Below are 21818 nucleotides of genomic sequence, written 5' to 3'. Positions count from 1 at the left end.
TCCCTTCTCCTGTTCCTCCTCTACTTCTCCCATAGCTGAAATTTCAACACAGAAAACACAACATGGATTGGATTGGTTTTTCTGGAGCTCTCCAATTTCATTCCAAAGTCGGTTAGGTTTTGTTGTTGTTATTGTTGTTGTTGTTTAAGGGACCCAAATTACTCTCCAAATATAAAGCCCATCCTGCTGAAATGAGGACTTTGCTCTTCATTAACTGCGTTTGGTTAAAAGAAACGAACTGGCCAGAGAGGATTGTTGCATATTCCTGCGTGAGTAGTAAAAGACCCACAATAGCTTCAGGTCACAACGCCCCCCTCTCCATCGTGGGCCCTCAGCATCCTTGAAGTTCAATAGACTGACCCCCTTGAGGGAGGCTTCCTGAGTTGGAATAAAAGCCAGGGAGACTTTGGGAGGCCACTGGTGGGTGGCGATGGCAGATCTTTTGCTAACGTCATCTTGCTTTTCAAATTTCCGTGGATGCTGACAAAGACAAGCAATCAGCCACCCCCGGAAACATTTGAATGGTTGCCTTTGCGGTTGCAGAAAGCCAGGTTAGGCCTTCTAGGTATTCTGTCTGCTATGGAAAAACCGAGCCCTGGGTTTTTATTTCTCCCAGGAGCATCAGTTGGAAAGCAGAGAATGCAAAGTCCGTCTCAGGGATGCTTTCCTAAAACACGTGGGTTGTTTTGTGCGATGGGAGAGGATAAAGAAGCCGAAAGTATCCTGGCGTTAACAAGCAGATGAGAGGATGAGGAAAAGCTGGGTGAGATCTCACCCTCTTCTTCCTACAGGAAGAACCAGATGACTCCGCTCTGGCTGAACCGTACCATGAACGGTTGAGAGAACTGGCTCTGTGTCGTCTAACAAAGAGAAGATGACAGTCTTCCGATATTTGAGGGGTTGTCACGGAGAAGAAGGGTCAACCTCTTCTTCAAAGCTCCTGAAGGCAGGACAAGAAGTAATGAGTGGAAACTTATTGAAGAGAGATCCAGCCTAGAACTAAGGAAGAACTAGAACTTCATAACAGTGAAGTGGAACAACTTGCCTCCAGAAGCTGTGGGTGCTCCATCAATGGAGGTTTTCAAGAAGAGACTGGACAATCATTTGTCTTGAAAGACAAAGGGTCTCCTGCTTGAGGAGTTGGACTAGAAGATCTCTAAGGTCCCTTCCGAGCCTATTATTCTATATATCTATATCGGTCATTCCACAAAATGCCAAATAGTGGTTATAACTGAACTCTCTTTTCCAAGTAAAACTTCCCTACATATTTCTTCAAACTGGCCAACATTTGTTATCGGTGTCTAACGTTGCAGCGTAGAATGTTTTATTGTCCTCTGAAGAGAGACCAATGGTGTGTAGTTTCCCTGCCTTTGAACGAAATCTGTCGCAAGAAACAGTGGAGAATAGTCCTAAAATTGGCCAACGTTGGGATCTTGCAGGGTCAACTGTCGGATCCCTAAACAAGATCCCGCTCATTGTTGTTGCTGTTGTTGTTATCAGTTGCAACTAGGGGCCAAATCCAATCTAATACAATGATTACAATTTAAAAATAAACAATTTCAATCATAAGAAGGACTACTTTGCTGAGAGAGGCTCACCTAAACCCCAGAGTCCATGCTGGAGGAATATCAAGTCTGCAAGGACTTCCAAAATGCTATCAGAATTCGCATTGATCTTCAGGCGGTGGAAAGAGTGTCCTGTCAAAGGGGGCTGGTGCCCTCCAACCAGCATCCCCTGTTCAGCCTGTTTATAGATGCCAGGGAAAGAAGAAGAGCAACTGACATGGAGGGTGATGGGAAGCTGATGCCATGGATGGCAGAATCCCTCAATCTCTTTCACACTCTTGCTAATTTATCTCCAAGGCTAGGAAGAAGCTGGTGATTAAAAGTCCATCTAAACGTCTAAACAATGCTGGGGGGTGGGAAAATGGGAGAGCAGCTTAATTCTTAAGGACGTGCTCCTCAATCCCACCTCCCATTCTTCTCCCAGCTATTCCCACCAGCTGAGTCAAGCCAACACGCCTGATACTTTTGGCATTGAGAATTTGGACCAGAGAGCTTGCATTGTATTCTGAAAACAAATGCACAGTTGAGTGCCCAGAATGTGCCAATACCTCTGGCAGCTTTTGTCAGTGATTAAATCCCACTCGGCACCAAAAATGGATTGTAGTCCTTTTCTCTGGTAGAAGGAGCTTCTGGTTTTGGTCTACAGGGTCTTCATGCTAGCTAAAGAGGGGCTGGTTGTTTTAATTGCGAAGTCGTGTCTGACCCATCGCGACCCCATGGACAATGTTCCTCCAGGCCTTCCTGTCCTCTCCCATCCTCTGGAGTCCATTGAAGCTCACACCTGCTGCTTTGGGGACTCCATCCAGCCACCTCCTTCTCTGTCGTCCCCTTCTTCTTTTGCCCTCCATCTTTCCCAGCTTGAGGCTCTTCTCCAGGGAGTCCTTCCTTCTCATTAGGTGGCCAAAGTCTTTGAGTTTCCTCTTCAGGATCTGGCCTTCTAAAGAGCAGTCAGAGTTGATCTCCTCTAGGACTGACCGGATGGATCGCCTGGCAGTCCAAGGGACTCAATGCAGGAGTCTTCTTCTCCAGCACCATCGAGGGGCTAGGTGAATGCAACATGGGGAGGATGTTGATGTCAGAGCAGTTAATTAATCTTCTGGTTTCTGTAGTTGATTAGGTTCAGGGCAGGTTTTTCAAGTACATTCACAAATATACACTCTTGTAAATACTACTAACATTTATCTATTAACTATTAATATTTATCACTTATCTTCTTACAAATATAGAAAACACAGTTGGGGTCACTTTCTTGCCACCGCATGCCTCCATTTTATTTTGCAACAACCTTACTCCTTCCATCTTCTCAACCTCCCTTCTCAGCCTTCTTCTTTCCTCCTTTCCCTCCTCATTTCTTCTTCCCCTCTCTTTCCCTGACTCCTCCTCTCTTCTCCTCCTTCTTCCCCTCTCCCCTCCCTTACTTCCTCTGCTTTGCCCTTTCTTCTTCTCCCTCTTTATCCTCCCTCTTTTCTTCTTCCCCTCTCTTTCCCCAACTCCTCCTCCTTCTTCTCCTCTCTCCTACTCTTACTTCCCCTCCCTTACTTCCTCTGCTTTGCCCTTTCTTCCTTTCTCACCTCGTCCTCCCTCCTTTCTGTTGTGGGCAGAACATTCCCTGAATGGCTGCAGATGTTAATCTGGAACCACCTCTGCCCTCCTCCCCCTCCTCCCCCCGCAACCCGGTGGCCTGAATGGTGACATGGCCATGGAGGTGACGGGAGAGAAGACATCACAGCCTCCGGGGAGCAAGTGTCTCTGTTTATTATGGGAATTGAAGCCTTCCGGGCTGTTGTGTTGATAAAACAAGCTACCTTAGGTGGCATCTCCGACTTGTGTTTAACTAAAGCTCTTCTCGGTAATTAATGGGGGGATAAATTGTGGCTTAATTACTCAGAAAGCACCTTGGGTGAAGGATTCATGGTAATTGTTGTGTATCCCCCTGAAGGATTCACTCCACTGGCAGCAAACTTTCCTAGCGATAAAATACTGGCTGAGTGGCAGCCAACATAGCTGCCTTCTCTTGGCCAAAAATCTGCCAGAGAGAGAGAGGCATTCCGCTACAGAGTTTGCTGTTTTCTGTACTTTGGAGATATATTTCCCCCCGCCTCTTTTCCATACAAATTGAAATTATTCTGCTGTTAACAGAGTTCCTAAATTTGGGAATAGAATAGAATAGAATAACGGAATGGAATGGAATGGAATAGAATAGAATAATTCAAAATAGAACATAGAACAGAATAGAATAGAGAATGCAAAATGCAATATAGAATATAGAACAGAATAGAACAGAACAGAATAGAATAGGAAAATGCAAAAAGCAAAATGCAAAATAGAATGTAGAACAGAATAGAATAGAATAGAATAGAGAATGCAGAATGGAAAATAAAATGTAGAACAGAACGGAACTTGCTTTTCAAATTTCCGTGGATGCTGACAAAAACAAGCAATCAGCCACCCCCATCTTTAGACAAGGCAGCCTCATCCTGGTCTCAGGCGGCCCTTCGGTCTCACCCAACCTGCGCAGCCTTCACCCTCGGTTCAGTTTTACCGGTGCCTTATACAAACTCTTTGGCGCAACATTAATTTGCTTCTCCAATCTTGCTTTCTCCAATCTCTGCTGATTTTTCTCATCTGCGGAAGATCCTGTGTGAACGATTCCTGACTGCACTAAAAAAAAAATATTGTAATCTCTTTCTGCTTCGTTTCAGAATTAAAGAAGCAACTGGAAAGTGCGGAGTTGAAAAACCAGCGCTTAAGGGAGATCTTCGGAACCAAAATTCAGGAGTTTCGCAAAGTGTGTTACAAACTGACCGGCTACCATATTGATATTACGATTGAGAACCAATACCGCCTCACGTCCGTCTACGCCGAGCACCGAGAAGACTGCTTGATCTTCAAGGCAAGTTATATTTTTTCCCTCTTCTGCTACACCAGGGGTAAGCAACCTGTGGCTCTGGAGCTGCCTGTGGCTCTTTCGTGCCTCTGCTGTGGCTCCCTGTCGACGGGCAACGCCACCATTTTGAGAGGAGCTTCTGGTTAGCGGGGGGAGGGGGAAGCACCAGGAGGAGACTCTATGACAAGGGGTGGGTTTTCCGGTCAGCTCTACAATTGATAGGGCTTTCGGTTAGGACAGGTAGAGGAAAAAGGATGCCGCACTAGGAGGAGACTCTATGGTGGGGGAACCAGACCTGGTTGACTCCAGAATTGAACGGGGGGCTTCCGGTTAGGACCTTTGTGGCTCTTTGAGTGTTTAAGGTTGCCGACCCTTGCCCGACAAATATAGACATAACATTTCTGAGAAGATGGACAATTGTGAACATCAACAGAAGGTTCTTTGGGATCTTGGTGGACTTGCTCAACTGATACCCACAAACCCGTGAGACAGGTGTCTCCTTAGGGGGTTAATGTTGAGATGTTCTTCAAGAAAACACTTTGGTCTACCTGACCTTTCTCCCTTTCCTTTTGACTGAATAGAGCAGTGTTTCTCAACCTTGTGAACTTGGAGACGTGTGGACTTCAACTTCCAGAATTCTCCCTCCAGCATGAAGTCCACACATCTTCAGGTTGACAAAGTTGAAGAACACTAGAGTATCGTTGTCTGATTCCCAAACCAAAACAGCAGCAGACTTTGGACCTTCATTGTTTTGCTTTCCAAAAAATGTCCTACGCTGATTAAAAACCCTTTTATCATGCCAAAAATCCACTGATGTTAAATTTGGGGTCCAAAGCAAGATTGAATCAAAGATTAAATCCCAGAAAGCGGCCATCATCACCCCCCAACCATCTGGTTTTCATTGGAAAGTGAGTAGTCAGACCTTCTAAACAAAGGTAAGTAATCAAGTTCCTGCAATCTTTTAGCTGGATCAGAATCAGAGAAAGCAGAAATTGTGTTAGTTCAAATACAACCCACAAATTCCCAAAGACCACATTTATACCCAGAAAAAGGGCAAATCCCTGGCAGAAAATGTAGGCTGGTGGTCATGATTGAAAACTTATTTAAGCAACAAATAACCCATCGCATTTAAGCTAAGCAGTTCATCATCATTGTAAATACCACAACCAATCTGGTCCAAACAGCCAGGGAACCGGGCAGATTTTCAGAGCCTTACACATGTTGACACAAGGAAGTCACAACTGCTGCATCCAACAAGGTGACACTGATGGAGGAGGTGCAGAATATATACGGATGACGCATCCGAATTTTTTAGTGCTGGAATCAGGCAATGATCTTGAAACACAATGAAGGCAGGGGTCGGTTCAGACCGGTTCGACCCAACCGGTAGTGGCTTGGTGGCCTGGGTCGCTGGAACCAGCAGTGACCCAGGCTTGCCACGCCCCTGAACCGGTTCTCCGAGTGGCACTGTAGGCGCCGCTATCTTGCTTTTTGCTTCTGCGCATGCTCAGAGCAACTTGTATGGCAATGCACACGCAACCTTGGAGAACCCCAGAGGACAAGTCTACAAGGGTGTCAAACTCAAGGACCAGGGGCCGCATCCGGCCCATGGGATGCTTAGATCTGGCCCGTGTGGCTGCCCTGGAAACAGCAAAGGACCGGCCCACAGTGCCTCAGCCAGCATGCGACCCTCCCCAGCTCCGTTTTCACTGGCAGAGGGCTGCAGGAGGCCGTCGCAGGCAAAAACGGAACTCGGAAGCTCATTTTCGCTGGCAAAGCGCTCGGACCATTGCAGACGCCCCCGACACGAGTGATGTTAAGCTGGCCACGCCCTCCCCCCCCGAAGTCAAACACAACCCTGATACGGCTCTCAATGAAATCAAGTTTGACACCCCTGTTGTAGACGGATGTCATGTGTTATCTATGTTGAAAAATACGTGCCGTGGCTGTTTAGAGCTCCTGCTGGCAGGCTGGCAGTGTGGATCTGCGCCTTTGCTGTGTTTCCCTGCCTCTTGTTTCTGTAAAATAAATAAATAAATCTAAAAGTGGTCTTGTAATCCGTTTCAGCAGAGTTTGAGAGGTAGGCAATTTCGTACAAAGTAATATATTAGAATTATCCATGGTTTTGGCAGATGTAGTCTATTACGGTTGCTGGTTCATTAAAGGTCTTAGTTGGTTATAGATGTTTCTCTTATTTACGTAAGTGACTGTAACACGGAAGAAGCTCATTGATCAGTATGGTGGCTCTGCTTATTAGCTTAGATTTGAAGAATTTCATTTCCCCCCATAAGCCCAGTTGGATAACTTCAGTCTTCTAAATGCCGCGATGGAAGGAAAATATGGCATTCAGCTGCAGGATTTGGCAGGATGTTTGTATCCTATCAAAACTCAATAAGAAGACTGTTTTGGAATGTAAACGGATGCTGAGCCGGGATGGTTTTACCAATAAATAACACATTAGAGGCTAATGTGAGAATATTGGTAGCTCAAGGTTGAAACGAAGGGTCTTTGGTACTCTCTGAGCTGGGTGGTTTCCTTGCAGGCATTTCATTATTTAAACTAGGTAATATCATCAGAGCTAAAAGGGAGTACAGGCAAATGTCTAGCACTGATGATGTTACCCAGTTGGGTCATGAAATGTCTGCAAGAAAACCACCAAGCTCCAAAGACCCCATCCTCCTCCTCCTCCTCCTCATCTTCCTCCTCTCCCTTATGGCACAATCATATCATCTTCCAAACTCCACTCCCTTCTGGCACTGATGATGTCACCTACAAGGGTCATGAAATGTCTGCCAGAAAAACCATCAAGCTCAGAGAGCTCCAAGGACCCTACCTTCCTCCACTTCCTCCTCTACTCTGCAAACCCCACTCCCTTCTAGCACTGAGCACCAAGGACCCCACGTTAGAACCCGTTATCTACTCTTAGCCGCTTGAAGATGTGGAAACATCAGGTCCCAGAATTCCCCAGGCAGCCTGCTGGAGAGCTTTCAGATGTTGCAACCGGCCTTGAATGCTGCTTACTGCTCATCAAATTGCCCCTAGGATCTCTGCACACAAAGAAAGGAGGTGTCAGGCCTGCAGGCCATCTTTTCTTTTTGGGTTTCAGTCCTGCCACACTTTCTACTGTGGGAAAATGGGAGAGGGGATTATACAGAGTTGGGTGATGTGTAGCCATAACAACATTCTTCTTAGAAAGCCAAGGTCATCTTTGTCTCTGCACCTGGCGGGAACTGGATGGGTGGAATCTGTCTTCATGGCAGTGAAAGATTGGACCATGGGGTGAACTTGTGGGTGTTGGGACAGGGTCTTGAACTTTCAAGCTGGGTGGGGAAACATGGAAGCTTTCAGATTGTGTCTAATAAAGTGGAACTTTGAGGAAACCCAAGCCTCGGAGTTCTATTTCGTTGAGGGGTGTTCCTTGGATCCCTGACAGGAGGACTTGTTGAAAAGTAAGGATCCCTCCAACGATCTTCCCTTCTTCTTGGTCTCACCAAGCTAGCACGGTCACCTGGATTTGATCCGATGGTGATTCACTGACAAACAAAACTCTCCCGAACAATCAGGGAACGGAGGTATTTTTAGAAGTGGAAGGGCTGCGTGTGGGAGGCAGGAACGTTTCTGGCAACAAGTCTATCGCTCCTTTTACAAAATAAAAATCTTTATCAAGGTCCACCTGAGTCATTCCTAGTATAATAAACTCTTTTTAGGAGCCCATTAAATTAACAGCTGGAGTCTACCCCGGTGTTTGATTCACATTTGTTTAAGGAGCTACTTGAAAAGGTGGGAAGCCTGAAGAGAGAAAATTGAAATAAATTTTTTAGCTGGATCACGGTGCCTGGCTTCTTAACCAGCGAGGGGGGGGGGGACTGGGGCTTTGGAGCTTCGACGTGAAACAGCATTGTTTAAAGAGGACAAAATTAACAGAGCAAGAAAACATCTGTGAGACATTGACACACATTAATAATGTGTGCATTAACTTGCAAATTTATTGGGCAGGCCTGAAGGGATCACTTGTGAAGGCACAGCCATGGATGGTAGCAGCTCATTTTTCTTTCTTCCTCCTAGAGTTCATTTGCCATTTCCTGATGAGGCATACACAATAAGCTTGCTTATTGTTTGGCCCTCCGTTTCTCATTTCCTCCCCTGCTTGGAGCTTCGCCGACCCCTCTGAGGTTGCACAGAGAAGCGTCTCAGCCTCTCAGAGGGCAGATTGTAGGCAGGATGGGTAACTACAACTCCCACAAGCCATGGCGGCTAAGTCTGGAGGGAAAGGAACTTCAAATTTATGTGGAGGGCAACGTGTTGTAAAGAGGATGAGGGAATAGCCTTGAGGGAGAGAGAGATGATGTGGGGTCCTTGGTGCTCTCTGAGCTTGGAGGTTTTCTTGTAGACCTTTCATGACCCAACTAGGGAACATCATCAGTGCTAGAAAGGAGGAGGAGGAGGAAGAAGAGGAAGAAAAATACTGTGGAGTCCTTGGTGCTCTCTGAGCTTGGAGGTTTTGTTGTAGATCTTTCATGACCCAACTAGGTAATATCTAGTTGCTAAAGGGAGTGGGGTTTTCTCCCTGTTTACATACAAGTGGCTTGCCTCCTCAGCGTCGATGGGAGTGTTCTTGGTGGGTCCTTGATTAGTTTGGGGTTGGTAGCTGCTATTTCCTTTGATTGGGATATTGTTTATTGCTTGCTGATAATCTGTGCTTATCTGGTTGTCGATTGCTGGTCAGAAGGTGTTTTGGTCTCTCAGTTTATTATTATTTTTTACTGTCTCTTTTGAATGGCATGTAGATGTTGTTTATCTTTATGTGCCCGTTGATGGCCGATTCATCTCAATGCCGGGCTTCCAGGAACTCTCTAGTTTTTTTGTCTTTCTTTTGAACGTGGCTTGGCCTACGATGCTCACTGTCTCCCCGTTGAAAGTATGGCTGACTCTGTCCATGTATTTCACAATTGAGGAGTTTTCATCATGTCTTCTGACTGCTAGTTGGTATTCATGGGTGTGGAGAGAAGGAAGCCAAAATAAAAACTTGAGTGTAGAGTAGGGTTGTAATCTATGAAGGCATGGTTGTCTGGGGAATTCTAGGAGTTGAAGTCCATCCACCTTAAAGTTGACAAGATTGATAGTGAGTCTCTCTTCCTGCCTGTCTGTCTATCTACCTACCTCTATCTGTCTGTCTGTGTCTATCTGTCCATCTATCTCCATGTCTGTCTGTCTATCTATCATCTATCTATCTATCTATCTATCTATCTATCTATCTATCTATCTATCTACTATCTATCATCTATCTATCTATCTATCTATCTATCTATCTATCTATCTATCTATCTATCTATCTATCTATCTATCTATCTATCTATCTATCATCTATATATATATATATATATATCTTGTATGTTACCCATCTCGCCAAACACCACTCTTTTCTCCTTTTGAAACCCAGAAATCCTTCAGTACTTTTCCATTAGAAGCAATGACTAACGATCTAATAAAACATTGCCTATTAAAAGAACTATTTGGTGTACCTTGTCACTTATAAGGAGCAGGCTACTAAACTGCTGATGGTTTTATGATGGCGTTGATCACCCTCCATAGTCTGAATGACTAATCTGTATCCTAATGGTTCTCTGGTTATTAATCTGTATTTGTTAATATGTTCCCTAAGTAGAAAGCATCCAATTTGTGGGAGTACATATCAAAACAGAGCAGCACTTCAAACCTCTGAGGTCTAATGTGTTTGTGAATTCAGAAATATATAAAAAAAATAGTGTTCGTGATACTAATTCATGTCTTCTAGCTCTATCTTTCATAAAGCACAGTGATCTTGAATCTATTGTGCATGAAGTTTTATCTCCTATTGACAAGTATATCTAGATATATCTTTTTTTTTTAAAAAAAAGAAGCATATCCACGGAGGCTGAAATGAAAAACATACTGCTGTGGCCATGCTGTTAAAGTTTATATGCATGCAGAAAACATGATTTAGTAGCTGTCAAGCCCAGGAGAGCCTGAGGTTGTGTTTGTGGATTAAAAGAATAGCTTTATATCAAGAAAATAAGCATGTTTTAATTACTGTAAATGTCACAATTGGTAACAGAGATAGATAGATAGACAGACAGACAGGCAGATGCAGACAGACAGACATGGACAGAAAGAGAGAGATACATACAGAGATGGATGATAGACAGCAGACAGACAGACAGACAGACAGACAGACAGACACCAATGTTTCCCTGAAAATAGAACCAGGTCTTATATTTTGGGGGGCTCCAAAATAAGCACTAGGGCTTATTTTGGGGGGAAGTTATAAATTTTAATTCATATTTGATTGTTTCTGAGGTCAATATGGGTCATGATAGATGAGAGAGCGAGATGATAGATAGATAGATAGATAGATAGATAGATAGATAGATAGATAGATGATAGATAGATAGATAGATAGATAGATAGATAGATAGATAGATAGATAGATAGATAGATAGATGATACACATACATATAGAGATGGATGGATAGATGGAAAGAGAGAAATACATACAGAGATGGATGATTGATAGATAGATGATAGATAGATAGATAGATAGATAGATAGATAGATAGATGATAGATAGATAGATTGATTGATTGATTTCACCAGCCAGTGTTCTCTAGATTTGTTCAGACCTCAGTTGCCAAAATTCCCAGTCTTCATATCTACTTTTCATTCTTCGAAGGAACTTAAATTAAATTAGGATGATAGAAAGTAGGGAATTAAAACAGTTAAGGACAGGGCATTTCTCCTCCCCCCCTTGTTCTAATCCATCTTCAAGTCTGAATGTCATCCCCACCTTAATTATAAAATCAATAAAGTTCTTCCCTAATGCAAATCTCCAATGATTTTGAAAATAGATTGCGCTTTAATTCTCTTTTGCTGGCTTTCGTAGCCGGGAATCAGCCATTGATAAAGGAGATGGATCCAATCCCCAGGCAGAGGTAGGGCTAACGCTCCCAGCATCCTTCCGAGTGCTTAATTGGGTTTCTGATTCTGTTGGAAGAAGGTCACTGGAGCCTTAGGATGCTGCGTGACGCTTGAGCTTATTTGGAAGTCTATCCGTTGAACGTAGGTGGAAGCGTAGCTTGAAATGTTCCTCTTGACGTTTGCTTCCGCTGCGCCCACATCCTATCTCTAGAAGAAGACAGCCTTCTGTCCACCAAGAAATGGATACCTGAGCTTTATTTGTTTTAGCAAGTATCTAGGTTACATCAATCTTGGTTTGTGGGTAGCCTTAGTCTCATGTAGAACAGGCTGTCACCAACCTTTCGGGCCTCAGGGACCACTAAATTCATAATTTTAAATCCCAGGGGCCACTCATATGAATTAGGGACGGGATGGGGTCCTTCAGGCACTTAGCTTGGCTGCCTGTTAGCGGAGAGAAGCCCCCGTGCTCAACCCTAGCTTTGCTGTCCATTGCAGCTGGGAGTCTCAAATACGGCCAAGAATGAATGTTTGTCAAGTAGGCTGAGGAATTCTGGGAGTTGAAATCTACAAGTTGTAAAGTTGCCAAGGTTGGAGACCCCCCCCCCCCGGCCTAGATTTCATCTACCAGCTCAGGAAACTTAAGTTCTCCTATCTTGATAGGTTGAGTGCCAACCCAAGAATAGCCAGAAGGCACCTAATGGGATGCTTTGACTGGAGGTAAAATAGCTCCCTTTTTATCACTTCGCCAGCTGGAAGTTGCTCTGGCCCATTCCTCACCTCCTGCAGGAGGAAAACCCAGATTGGATCAGGCCCAATCCCTCCAAGCCTCTTGTACCATCATCCCCACCCAGCACGCTGATACCACCCGGTTTCCCCCGCCACAGCGGGGTTATACGGGAACTCTGTATGCCAGTTGGCATTTTTTGAAAAATTTGTGATTTGGCTCTTGTCCGGGGGGGGGGGGGGGGAACGAGCCTGTGCCACTTTCCTGAATCCCCAGAATCCCCTGGAGAGGTTTCAGTCGTGCGTGTGTTTCTTCTTCTTCTCCTCCTCCTCCTCCTCCCTCCTTGCGATGTGGCTTCGCCGTCTCGTTTTTGATTGAGCACGTTCCCGGGGCCGCCGTCCCGCACCCTTGCACACACAATCAGAAATAACCGCGGAGCTCATTGGCGGAAGCGGCCAGCCGTGGCCAGATTGATTAGAGATTGCGGGCCTCGATTAAGTTCTCATTCTGGTTAATTACCTGTTATTTTGTATTTTGGGGGTATTTTGTTTTCAATTTTTTCCTGCACGGTTTTCCCCAAGATTTGGGCTCGGCTGGGCTCCGAAAGCAAATGCCATTCGCGAAGCAGCTTAACGTCTTTCTGTCAAATGAACATTAACAGATTTTTGTAGGAAAGGTCAACCCTGCGAATGGTGTGTGTGTGTGTGTGTGTGTGTGTGTGGTGCCTGCCTTAATCCTCTGCGGCAAACAGGATTTGGCCATCACAAATAACAGAGTTGGAAGGGACCATGGAGGTCTTCTAGTCCAACCCTCTGCTCAAGCAGGAAATCCTAGACCATTTCAGATAACTGGTTGTCCAATCTCTTCTTAAATGCCTCCAGTGATGGAGCACCCACAACTTCTGGTGTTGAGCTGTTCCACCGGTTAATTGTCCTCCCTGTTAGGGAGTTTCTCTTCAATTCCAGGTTGCTTCTCTCCTTGATTAAGTCCATCCGTTGTTTCTTGTCCTCTGGTGCTTTGGAAAATAGGTTGACCCCCCCATCTTCTTTGTGAAGACTGCTAACATGTCTCCCCTGGTCCTTCTTTTCACTAGACTAGCTAAACCCAAATCCTGCCCCCGTTCTTCATATGGTTTAATCCCCAGGCCTTGAATCCTCCTAGTTGCTCTTCTCTGCGTGCTTTCTAGAGTCTCAACGTCTTTTTTATATTGTGGTGACCAAAACTGGATGCCGTATTCCAAGTGTAGCTTTGTTTAACACACCACGTGATCCCGATTCTATCCCCCTGTTAATGCAGCCTAGGATTTCATGGGCCTTTTTTTTTGTTTTTTGGCCAGCTGCACAACAAAGGAGAAAGAGGAGGTCCTAGTCCCTTCTGAGGACCTTCTCACCAACCTTCCTTCCATCTCTCATTTTGCTCTAATCATTCCAACAGACGTATTCCCTTCCACTCATTGTCTCTTTGATAGCTTGGTCTCCCAGTGCCTGTTTTACATTGTTCGTTTCCTTTCGCTATTTTGCTAAACAATTTTCTTTACCTCCTGGTGGAATCGTAAGTGTTTTCTCTTCTGTTTTTCTTTTACTTTTCAAATTAGTCTGATCTGCTAAAGAATAGTTTAATCTAAAAGAAAACCCAACAGAAAGATAATCCCCAAATCCCAGCGGACTAAGAACTAACAAAGATCTCAGTTGTGCTCTGGATTGATTCTCTTGCGAAGGGCTTTTAAGCCTTTAAAAAATTTCAGGTTTTCCGGAGGGGAAGGGGGGTTTGCGTTTGCAGTTGGATAGCAAGGAGTTGAGGTTTTTTATTTAATTTTATTTTTTTAAAATATGTGCCTGGTGGGAAGCTCTATCACAAGCAACACTAGACTTTTTTTCTCAGTTCCTTGAAGTTGAAACAGAATAATTGTCAGAGGTTTTTCAAAGTTACGCTCTAATTTTATGGACTTTTTAATAGGTGCATGTACCATCAAGACCCAAGTCTAATGGAGGGGGAGGGGAGGGGTTCCAACTTCGACAACTTTTTAAGACTTGTGGACTTCAACTCCCAGAATTGCCCCGCCAACAAGTCCACACATCTTAAGGTTGAGAAACCCTGCTGTAAAGTCAGAGCTATGTCACAATTGTTGCTTGAAATACACAAGTCCTAGGCCGAGGGGGAAACTGGCCTTGATTTCATGCTGGCTGGGGAATTCTGGGAGTTGAAGTCCACCCCTCTTAAAGCTGCCAAGTTTGAGAAACGCTAAACTAGGTAAACCTTCTGCTCCTTTCCAACTCTATCGTTCATGGCTGGTTGGGGAGTTCTAGGAGCTGAAGTCCATCCCTCTAAAAGTTGCCAAGTTTGAGAAAGAGTAAATTAGGTGACCCTTCTGGTCCCTTCCAACTCTATCATTCGTGGCTGGCCGGGGAGTTCTGGGAGTTGAAGTCCACCCCTCTTAAAGCTGCCAAGTTTGAGAAACACTGGATTAGAAGGATACCACAGGCCCTGAAGCTGATCCCAAGGGAAAGGGAGTCCACAAGTCCTAAACTTGTCAAGGTTGGTGACCCCTGTTCTAGTCCAACCCCCTGCTCAAGCAGGAGACCCTACAGCATTTCAGACCAATGATTGTCCAATCTCTTCTTGAAAGCCTCCAGTGATGGAGCCCTCACAACTTCTGAAGGCAAGTCATTCTGCTGATTAAATTGTCCTCACTGTCAGGACATTTCTCCTTAGTTCTAGGCTGCTCCTCTCCTTGATTTGTTTCCATTCATTTCTTCTTCTTCTTCTTCTTCTTCTTCTTCTTCTTCTTCTTCTTCTTCTTCTTCTTCTTCTTCTTCTCCTTCTCCTTCTCCTTCTTCTTCTTCTTCTTCTTCCCACAGATGCTTTGGAGAATCAGTTGACCCCTTCCTCTTCTTTGGGGCAGCCTCTCATATACTGGAAGACTGCAATCACTTAGTCCTTCTTTTCGTTACACTACACATAACCCAATCCCTTCCACCTTCCTTTGTAATGTTTTAGCCTCCAGTCCCCTAATCATCTTTGTTGCGCTTCTCTTGATTTTCATCCATGGCCTCGGCATAGATACCAGCGAATTCCTCAGAGAGAGAGAGCTGCTCGGGGGGAATGGGGGGTGTTTGCTTTCATCCCACATGTCCATGCTCCATTCCTTCCTCAAGTGCGCGTAGAGAGAAGGGCTTAGTCCTACCACCCCGTGTAATAGGCTGTGTCCCCGCAGCATCATTTTTATCTCGGATGAAAAGCGGTATCAGTGCCTCACAGCCAGCCAAAAAGAAATCCTTTCCCTGGACCTCAGCACACTCTAATAAAGATTTTACGCCCCAGTGGGTTGTGTGTGTGTGTATTGTTGGCTTTTTTTTTTAAGCGCAGCCTCGCTCGTATTTAGCTATCAAAGAGCATTAACACATCGTGCAGGTGGAACATTCCAGAAAAAAAAAGGAAGGCAGCCCCGCCAGGAATACAGAAAAACATTACCCAGGCAATACAAACGGAAGGTTTTAAAGCAACAAACACAAACACACAACACACACACACACCGGCTAAGGGAGGGCTTTATATAATTCAGCTTTTCTGAAGATGACATTGTTGGCTTGGAAGGAGATCTGGAGACCGAGAGTGTGTGTGTGTGTGTTTGTGAGGGAGAGAGATTGGTTGATTATTGGTCTTTCTTTGGGCAAACGTAGTGATTAGGAGATTTTTTTCCCAGGTGCCGCGTGACCTTGCTGCACCCCCTTTAAAAGGCTTCGTTCCTTCACAGAGTTTGGAGAGAAAGCCGATTTTATTCTGGGAAGCAAAGGAGCCGAGCGAGAGATCACGCAGGCTGATTGTAATGTGCATTAAATCCACCGAGACCTACGCTTGGTATCTGATCAAAAGCTGGCTGATCTTGAGTGAATAGACTGTTATTTTATTCCTGCATTCTTAGGTTGGAAATCGATTGCCCAACGAGTCCTTGTTCCTGCGTTTGCGTTTGTTCCTCCAGTGCTCTTTGGAAATTCGGTCAATCAGAACAGAGCTGGAAGGGACCTTGGAGGTCTTCTAGTCCAGCCCCCTGCTCAAACAGGAGCCCCTCTACCATTTCAGACAGGTGGCTGTCCAGTCTCTTCTTAAAAACGTCCAATGATGGAGAGCCACAACTTCTGAAGGCAACTTCTGTTCCACTGGTTAATTGTCCTCCCTGTTAGGAAGTTTCTCCTTAATCCCAGGTTGCTTCTCTCCTTGATTAGTTTCCATTCATTGCTTCTTGTCCTGCCTTCTGGTGCTTTGGAGAATAGATGACCGCTTCCACCCATCCAGTTCCGGTCATGTGCAGAGGTGCAGAGACAAAGGATGACCTTGGCTTTCTAGAAAGAATATTGTTATGGCTACATGTCATCTAACTCCGTACAATCCCCCCCTCCCATTTCCCCACCATAGAAAAGGCATAGTAGAATAATAGAAAGTGCAGCAGGCCAAAGACTCAAAAGGAATATGGCTGCAGGCCTGACACAGTGAAGGAATGGTCATTCTTTTGTTAAACCCATTAAGATGATGATCCTTTGCTATTGAGAAAGAGGAAGATCTCATGATAACATCACTCTGGGCTTCGGAGAAAGAACCATAGGACAGATGTTAGTGCGATAGATTGCAGCGTATCTATAATCTCTACAGAAGGTGCACTCAATACATTCCTAAATGTCCTTTTTTCAGCTTCAGCCTGTTTCTTTGCAAAGTGCTAAATGTGATATTTTTTTCCACTGAGTCTGCAAGAAAGCAGCAAACCTAAGAACAAATTCATGGGGGAAAGCAGGAGACTGGGCCAAAGCAATCGTACCAGTGTTTTCTCCTGCAACTACATTCCCAGGTCGCAGTGCCCTTCCGTATGTGTGAGAGGTATTTGAGAGAAACACCTTGTTAGAGTTAATCATCCAAATCTCTCCACGCTTTGAAGTTGTCTCAAAGGGGGAATCTAGACTTGGCATTTGCGGTCCTGGAGAAGGCCTTCAGCCGCGAGGTGGGTGCTTTTAAGGGTTCGATGCTCCCAAACGGTCAGCAGGAACAGGCAAGATTCAGCATGAGAGGGACAGGCGCAAGGAAAAGGGAACAGCAAATGCTCATGGCACATTTGCGTGGAACAACAGACCCTGGGACCCAGAACAACTCTTTTCTCTGTGAGAGTGACAGGGGTTCAAAGTATCCGAGGAGCCACCTCAATGGGATTGGCTTGTCCGTTCACTCCAGTAGAAGAGACCGACTTCAGACACTGTGTGTCTGTTGTGGCCCTGCAGCAGCAAGTGGAGCTGGCAGCAGATTCGGAGAGTGAGGAGGTTGGGGAGGAAGATGGGCCAGTCCTGGAGTCTGGGGAGGGCTCTGTGTCAGAGGCAGAGAGGGGGACAGAGCCCTATGCCAGTTAACAGCTGCCTTCGGAGTCAGAGATCAGTGGAGCAGAAGAACAGCTGGAGCCTGTTCCCAGTGTGCGCATGCGCAGAGTTGCCAGATGAAGGGAACAGCTAAAGAACAGGGGTCGACTTGGGAGTAAGGCCACAGGTGGGCGGTGAATGGCCCCTCCCAGAGGAAATAAAAGAGGAGCGGAAGGGGAGTGGAGTTTGCAGGAGACCATTAGTTCACTTCATTGGTTCATGACTCTCCAAGACTCCTGGCCAAGTTCTGCAGAGATCGGCCCGGCAGCTCTCCAAGCCAGATGAGGTCTGTGACCGTAAATCCTCCTTTGAAAGACTTTGCTGCAGGTGATTGAGAAGAATTCACAGTCAATGAATAAAAGAGACCAGGAGTTTGCTTCAGGCTCTCGGGAAGCCTCGGTCAGAATGCTCTCAAAGTGTTTTGGGTGGTGAGGTCCAGGAGAAGAGCCTTTTCTAATTGGGCGTCTGTCTTCTGGAAACTTCTCCCACCGGAAGTGGGGTCCGTGCCCCCTCCCCCACCTTCCTGGCCTTCCCTTAACTCTGCTGACAGACCTAGGCTCCTGATGGGGGAAGGGGCTCTATGCTAGGGGTTGCTGACAGGATAAAGAGTAGATCTACACGTTCGTACACACACACACACACACACAAAACCCCTTGGGTTGCCCGTCATCTTGGTTTTAGCCTCTATTTAATACCTTCTCACTACTCATCATTGAATATATCTTTTTTATCATTTTGTAAGCCTCCCACTTGGAGGAATGAGATAAGGCAACATATAAATTTAACAAATAATGTGAGGCAGTGAATATGTGATGCAATGTGATAAACAACATGGTAAATAAATATTTCAATAAGTAGTAACAGTCATTTCATAAATGTATAAATGCAAACAATGTAGTAAATAAATAATAACTCAATAAATAGCAATAGTAATTTAATAAATACTCTAAGCATATAAACCCAGGAGCAAATTTTAGTAAGTAAATAATAATTCAATAAGTAGCAACGGTAATTTAATAAACGCATAGGCGTATAAATGCAGGAGCAAATAATTTAGTAAATAAATAATAATTCAACAAATATTAATAGTAATTTAATAAATGCATAAGCATATGAACGCAGGAGCAAATAATTTAATCTTTGAATCGTAAATAAAACGTCCTCTTCCAAGAAAGTCTCATTTCTGGATCCAGACCATCCTCTTGAGCAGGGATAGACTTTGGGGGAAGAGTAGCTTTGGGGTCACCAAGCAACAGCAGGGGGAAATGTGTGAGCCCCCCCCCCCCATCCCAATGCAACCCCAGTGGGCCCCTCCCTTCCCTCGCAAGTACTCCTAATAGTGACAGCTGAGCAACGCTCTCTGCTGGTTCTCCTCTGGCATGGGATGACTTGAGAGTCCCAGAGGGCAATTTGCTTGTCATCTCTCTTGATACCATCTCCACCCCATCCAATTTATCTCCTAATTTGGGGGTTTGTGATACATACCCTGCCCGTTAATTACACTTCGCAATTAATCCCGGCTGCACCACAGAGACAATCAAATCAGCGGGAGAGCAAGAGGTTAGGATTCAATCAACATTGGAAGAAGATCTACTCCGGTTCCATCTCAGAGGAATTGGCCAGCCTTCGCTTGAGGTCCTGATTGAAAGATTAGATGACCTCTGGGCAGGGGTGAAACCCAGCAGGTTCTGACAGCTTCTGGACAACCAGTAGCAGACTTTTTGAGTGGAGAATAGTTTGACTCCCTCTTCTTTGGGGCAGCCCCTGAGATATTGGAAGACTGCTATCATGTCTCCCCTAGTCCTTCTTTTCATTAAACTAGACATACCCAATTCCTGCAGCCGTTCTTCGTATATTTTACTCTCCAGTCCCCTATTCTATCTTGGCGGAGTGGGGGGTGCGTTCCTTTGCAACCCACTCACTATTGTCGCCTGCCAGTGGCCAGCAGATTCAGACAGTGAGGAGGTTGGGGAGGAACCTGGGCCAGTCCTGGAGTCTGGGGAAGGCTCTGATGAGGGCTCCGTGTCGGAGGCAGAGAGGGGGCCATATGTCAGTTATCAGCTGCCTTCAGTCAGACATCAATGAGGCAGAAGAACAGCTGGAGCCTGTTCCCAGTGTGCACATGCGCAGAGTTGCCAGAAGAAGGGAACAGCTAACGGGTCGACTTGATTGACTCAGCCTTCCATCCTTCCGAGGTATGTAAAATGAGGACCCAGATTGTTGGGGGCAAGAAGCTGATTCTGTAAACCACTTACAGAGGGCTGGAAAGCACCGTGAAGTGGGATATAAGGCTGCTAAGTGCTAGGACTGTGAAACACTGCCAGCCTGTGCATGTGACATTTTCGGAGGGGGGTGGGTGGATTTGGGAGAGGGTGAATGGAATTAACATCCTATCCCCTTCCAGTTCCTGGACAGCCTTAAGGCACGGATTTCTGGGGCATCAGTAGCTCCTTGACAGCCCCGTGCGGTGTGTAGTTCATAAGCTTGAGTAGACACATATGCCTCACCAGCTGTCTCCTGAGTTAAAAATGGAGGAAGCGTAGTTTAGGCAGTGTTTGCAGATGGATTCATGTCGGAATCAAACTTTGCCCTGAGCGGTTGTAAGATACACCTGAAATAGCACGTTTCGGGTTTACAAGGCGAGGTGTAAAGGTGTTTGATCAGCAGGAAGCGTAAGATAATGGCTGAACGTCTTCTTTGCAGGAGGCATGTGATGTTTAGAACGAGCTGTCAGAAGGTATGATGGCCAACACTAGCTTGAGCGTCTCGGCTTCATGGAGGACAGGCCTGTCCATACCTATAAACAGTGACAGTTAATCTTCAGCTCCATCAGCCTATCTCTGGATTTCCAGGGTGTGCTAACTCATCTGTCTCTTCTTGTCAATCTTCGTGGGAAAGTAAAACATTGGGCTCGATGGGTCTTAGATTTGACCTGACCAGGAATGCTGGTTTTTGCCTGGTCCTCATTAGCACAGGCACAATCCTAGGAACGCCAGCGAGGATTCCGATGGAATTTGATGAGTGGCTGGATCAGATCTTCCCAAGGTGTGGTTAATTGCCAGGCATTTAACCCAGACAAAAGGTCCATCTGACAATGAGCAGAATGAAGATGTAGTTAGGAATCAGCGCTTGCAATCTGATTGACTCACCATCCTCCTAAAGAAAACACCACCATTTCTGGATTTTCTCTTTCAATATTGGCTGATCTCTTTGCAAGTCCTGCATGTATGTATGTATGTATGTATTATTACATACATACATACATACATACATACATACATACATACATACATACTTTGTTGTTGTTGTTGTTAGTTGCAAAGTGGTGCCCATTGCGACCACATGGACAACATTCCTCCAGGCCTTCCTGTCCTCTTCCATCCTCTGGAGTCCATTGAAGCTCACACCGACTGCTTCAGTGACTCCATCCAGCCACCTCCTTCTCTGCCGTCCCCTTCTTCTCTTGCCCTCCGTCTTTCCCAGCATGAGGCTCTTCTCCAGGGAGTCCTTTCTTCTCATTAGGTGGCCAAAGAGTTTGAGTTTCCTCTTCAGGATCTGCCTTCTAAAGAGCAGTCAGGGTGGATCTCCTCTAGGACTGACCGGTTGGATGGCCTTGCAGTCCAAGGGACTCGCAGGAGTCTTCTCCAGCACCAGAGTTCAAAGGCCTCCATTCTTTGGCGCTCAGCCTTTCTTGTGGTCCAACCTTCACAGCCATCCATTGCAACTGGGAAAACCAGAGCCTTGACTATACACACTGTTGTTGGCCGGGTGATGTCTCTGCTTTTTTAGGATGCTGTCTAGATTTGCCATAACTTTCCTCCCCAGGAGCAAGCCTCTTTTAATTTCTTGGCTACAGTTCCCATCTGCGGTGATTTTACATACATACATACATTAAAAAAAAGAAAAAAAGAGAGCAAACTAAAAGGATTATATATTGGCAAATCAATTAGAAATTAAAGCTCTCTTCCAATCTGCATAATGAATGTAGCCAGGGAAGAAGAAGGCTTTCTCCCTTTTTAACAGATTGCAGGCAATTTGCCTTTGGACAGCACGCTCATAAATTATGGATCCCGCCACACATTTTTTGTGCAGGGAGAAACTGCCTTGTGCAGGTGGTCACATTTTTCCTTTCCTCTTCCTCCTCTCCCCCTTTTTTTTCTGGAAAGCAAAGAGATCTGCTTGTCCACCTGCAGAGAACAACAGGAGAAGGTCCCCACATCACTATGCTGGCGCATACTTAACTCATCTGGATCTTATGTGTCACATTCCCCTCTGTGGTTCTCCAAAAAAGG

At 45.4% G+C, this 21818-nt stretch overlaps 1 protein-coding gene across 2 annotated transcripts in view; it reads left to right on the top strand.

Moving 5' to 3' along the window:
* MAD1L1 (mitotic arrest deficient 1 like 1) overlaps window positions 1-21818 on the top strand; it is a 277755-nt gene that overhangs the window by 200251 nt on the left and 55686 nt on the right. For both annotated transcript variants that reach the window (XM_081965617.1, XM_081965618.1), the window contains exon 17: window positions 4268-4458. In XM_081965617.1, coding sequence (XP_081821743.1) covers window positions 4268-4458 — 191 coding nt within the window. The remainder of the gene's footprint in view (window positions 1-4267; window positions 4459-21818) is intronic.

Source organism: Natrix helvetica, assembly GCF_964273705.1.
Source record: "Natrix helvetica genome assembly, chromosome: 13".
NCBI lineage: Eukaryota > Metazoa > Chordata > Lepidosauria > Squamata > Natricidae > Natrix > Natrix helvetica.
Note: the sequence above shows the minus strand (reverse complement) of the source record. Positions and strands in the feature narration are given on the sequence as shown.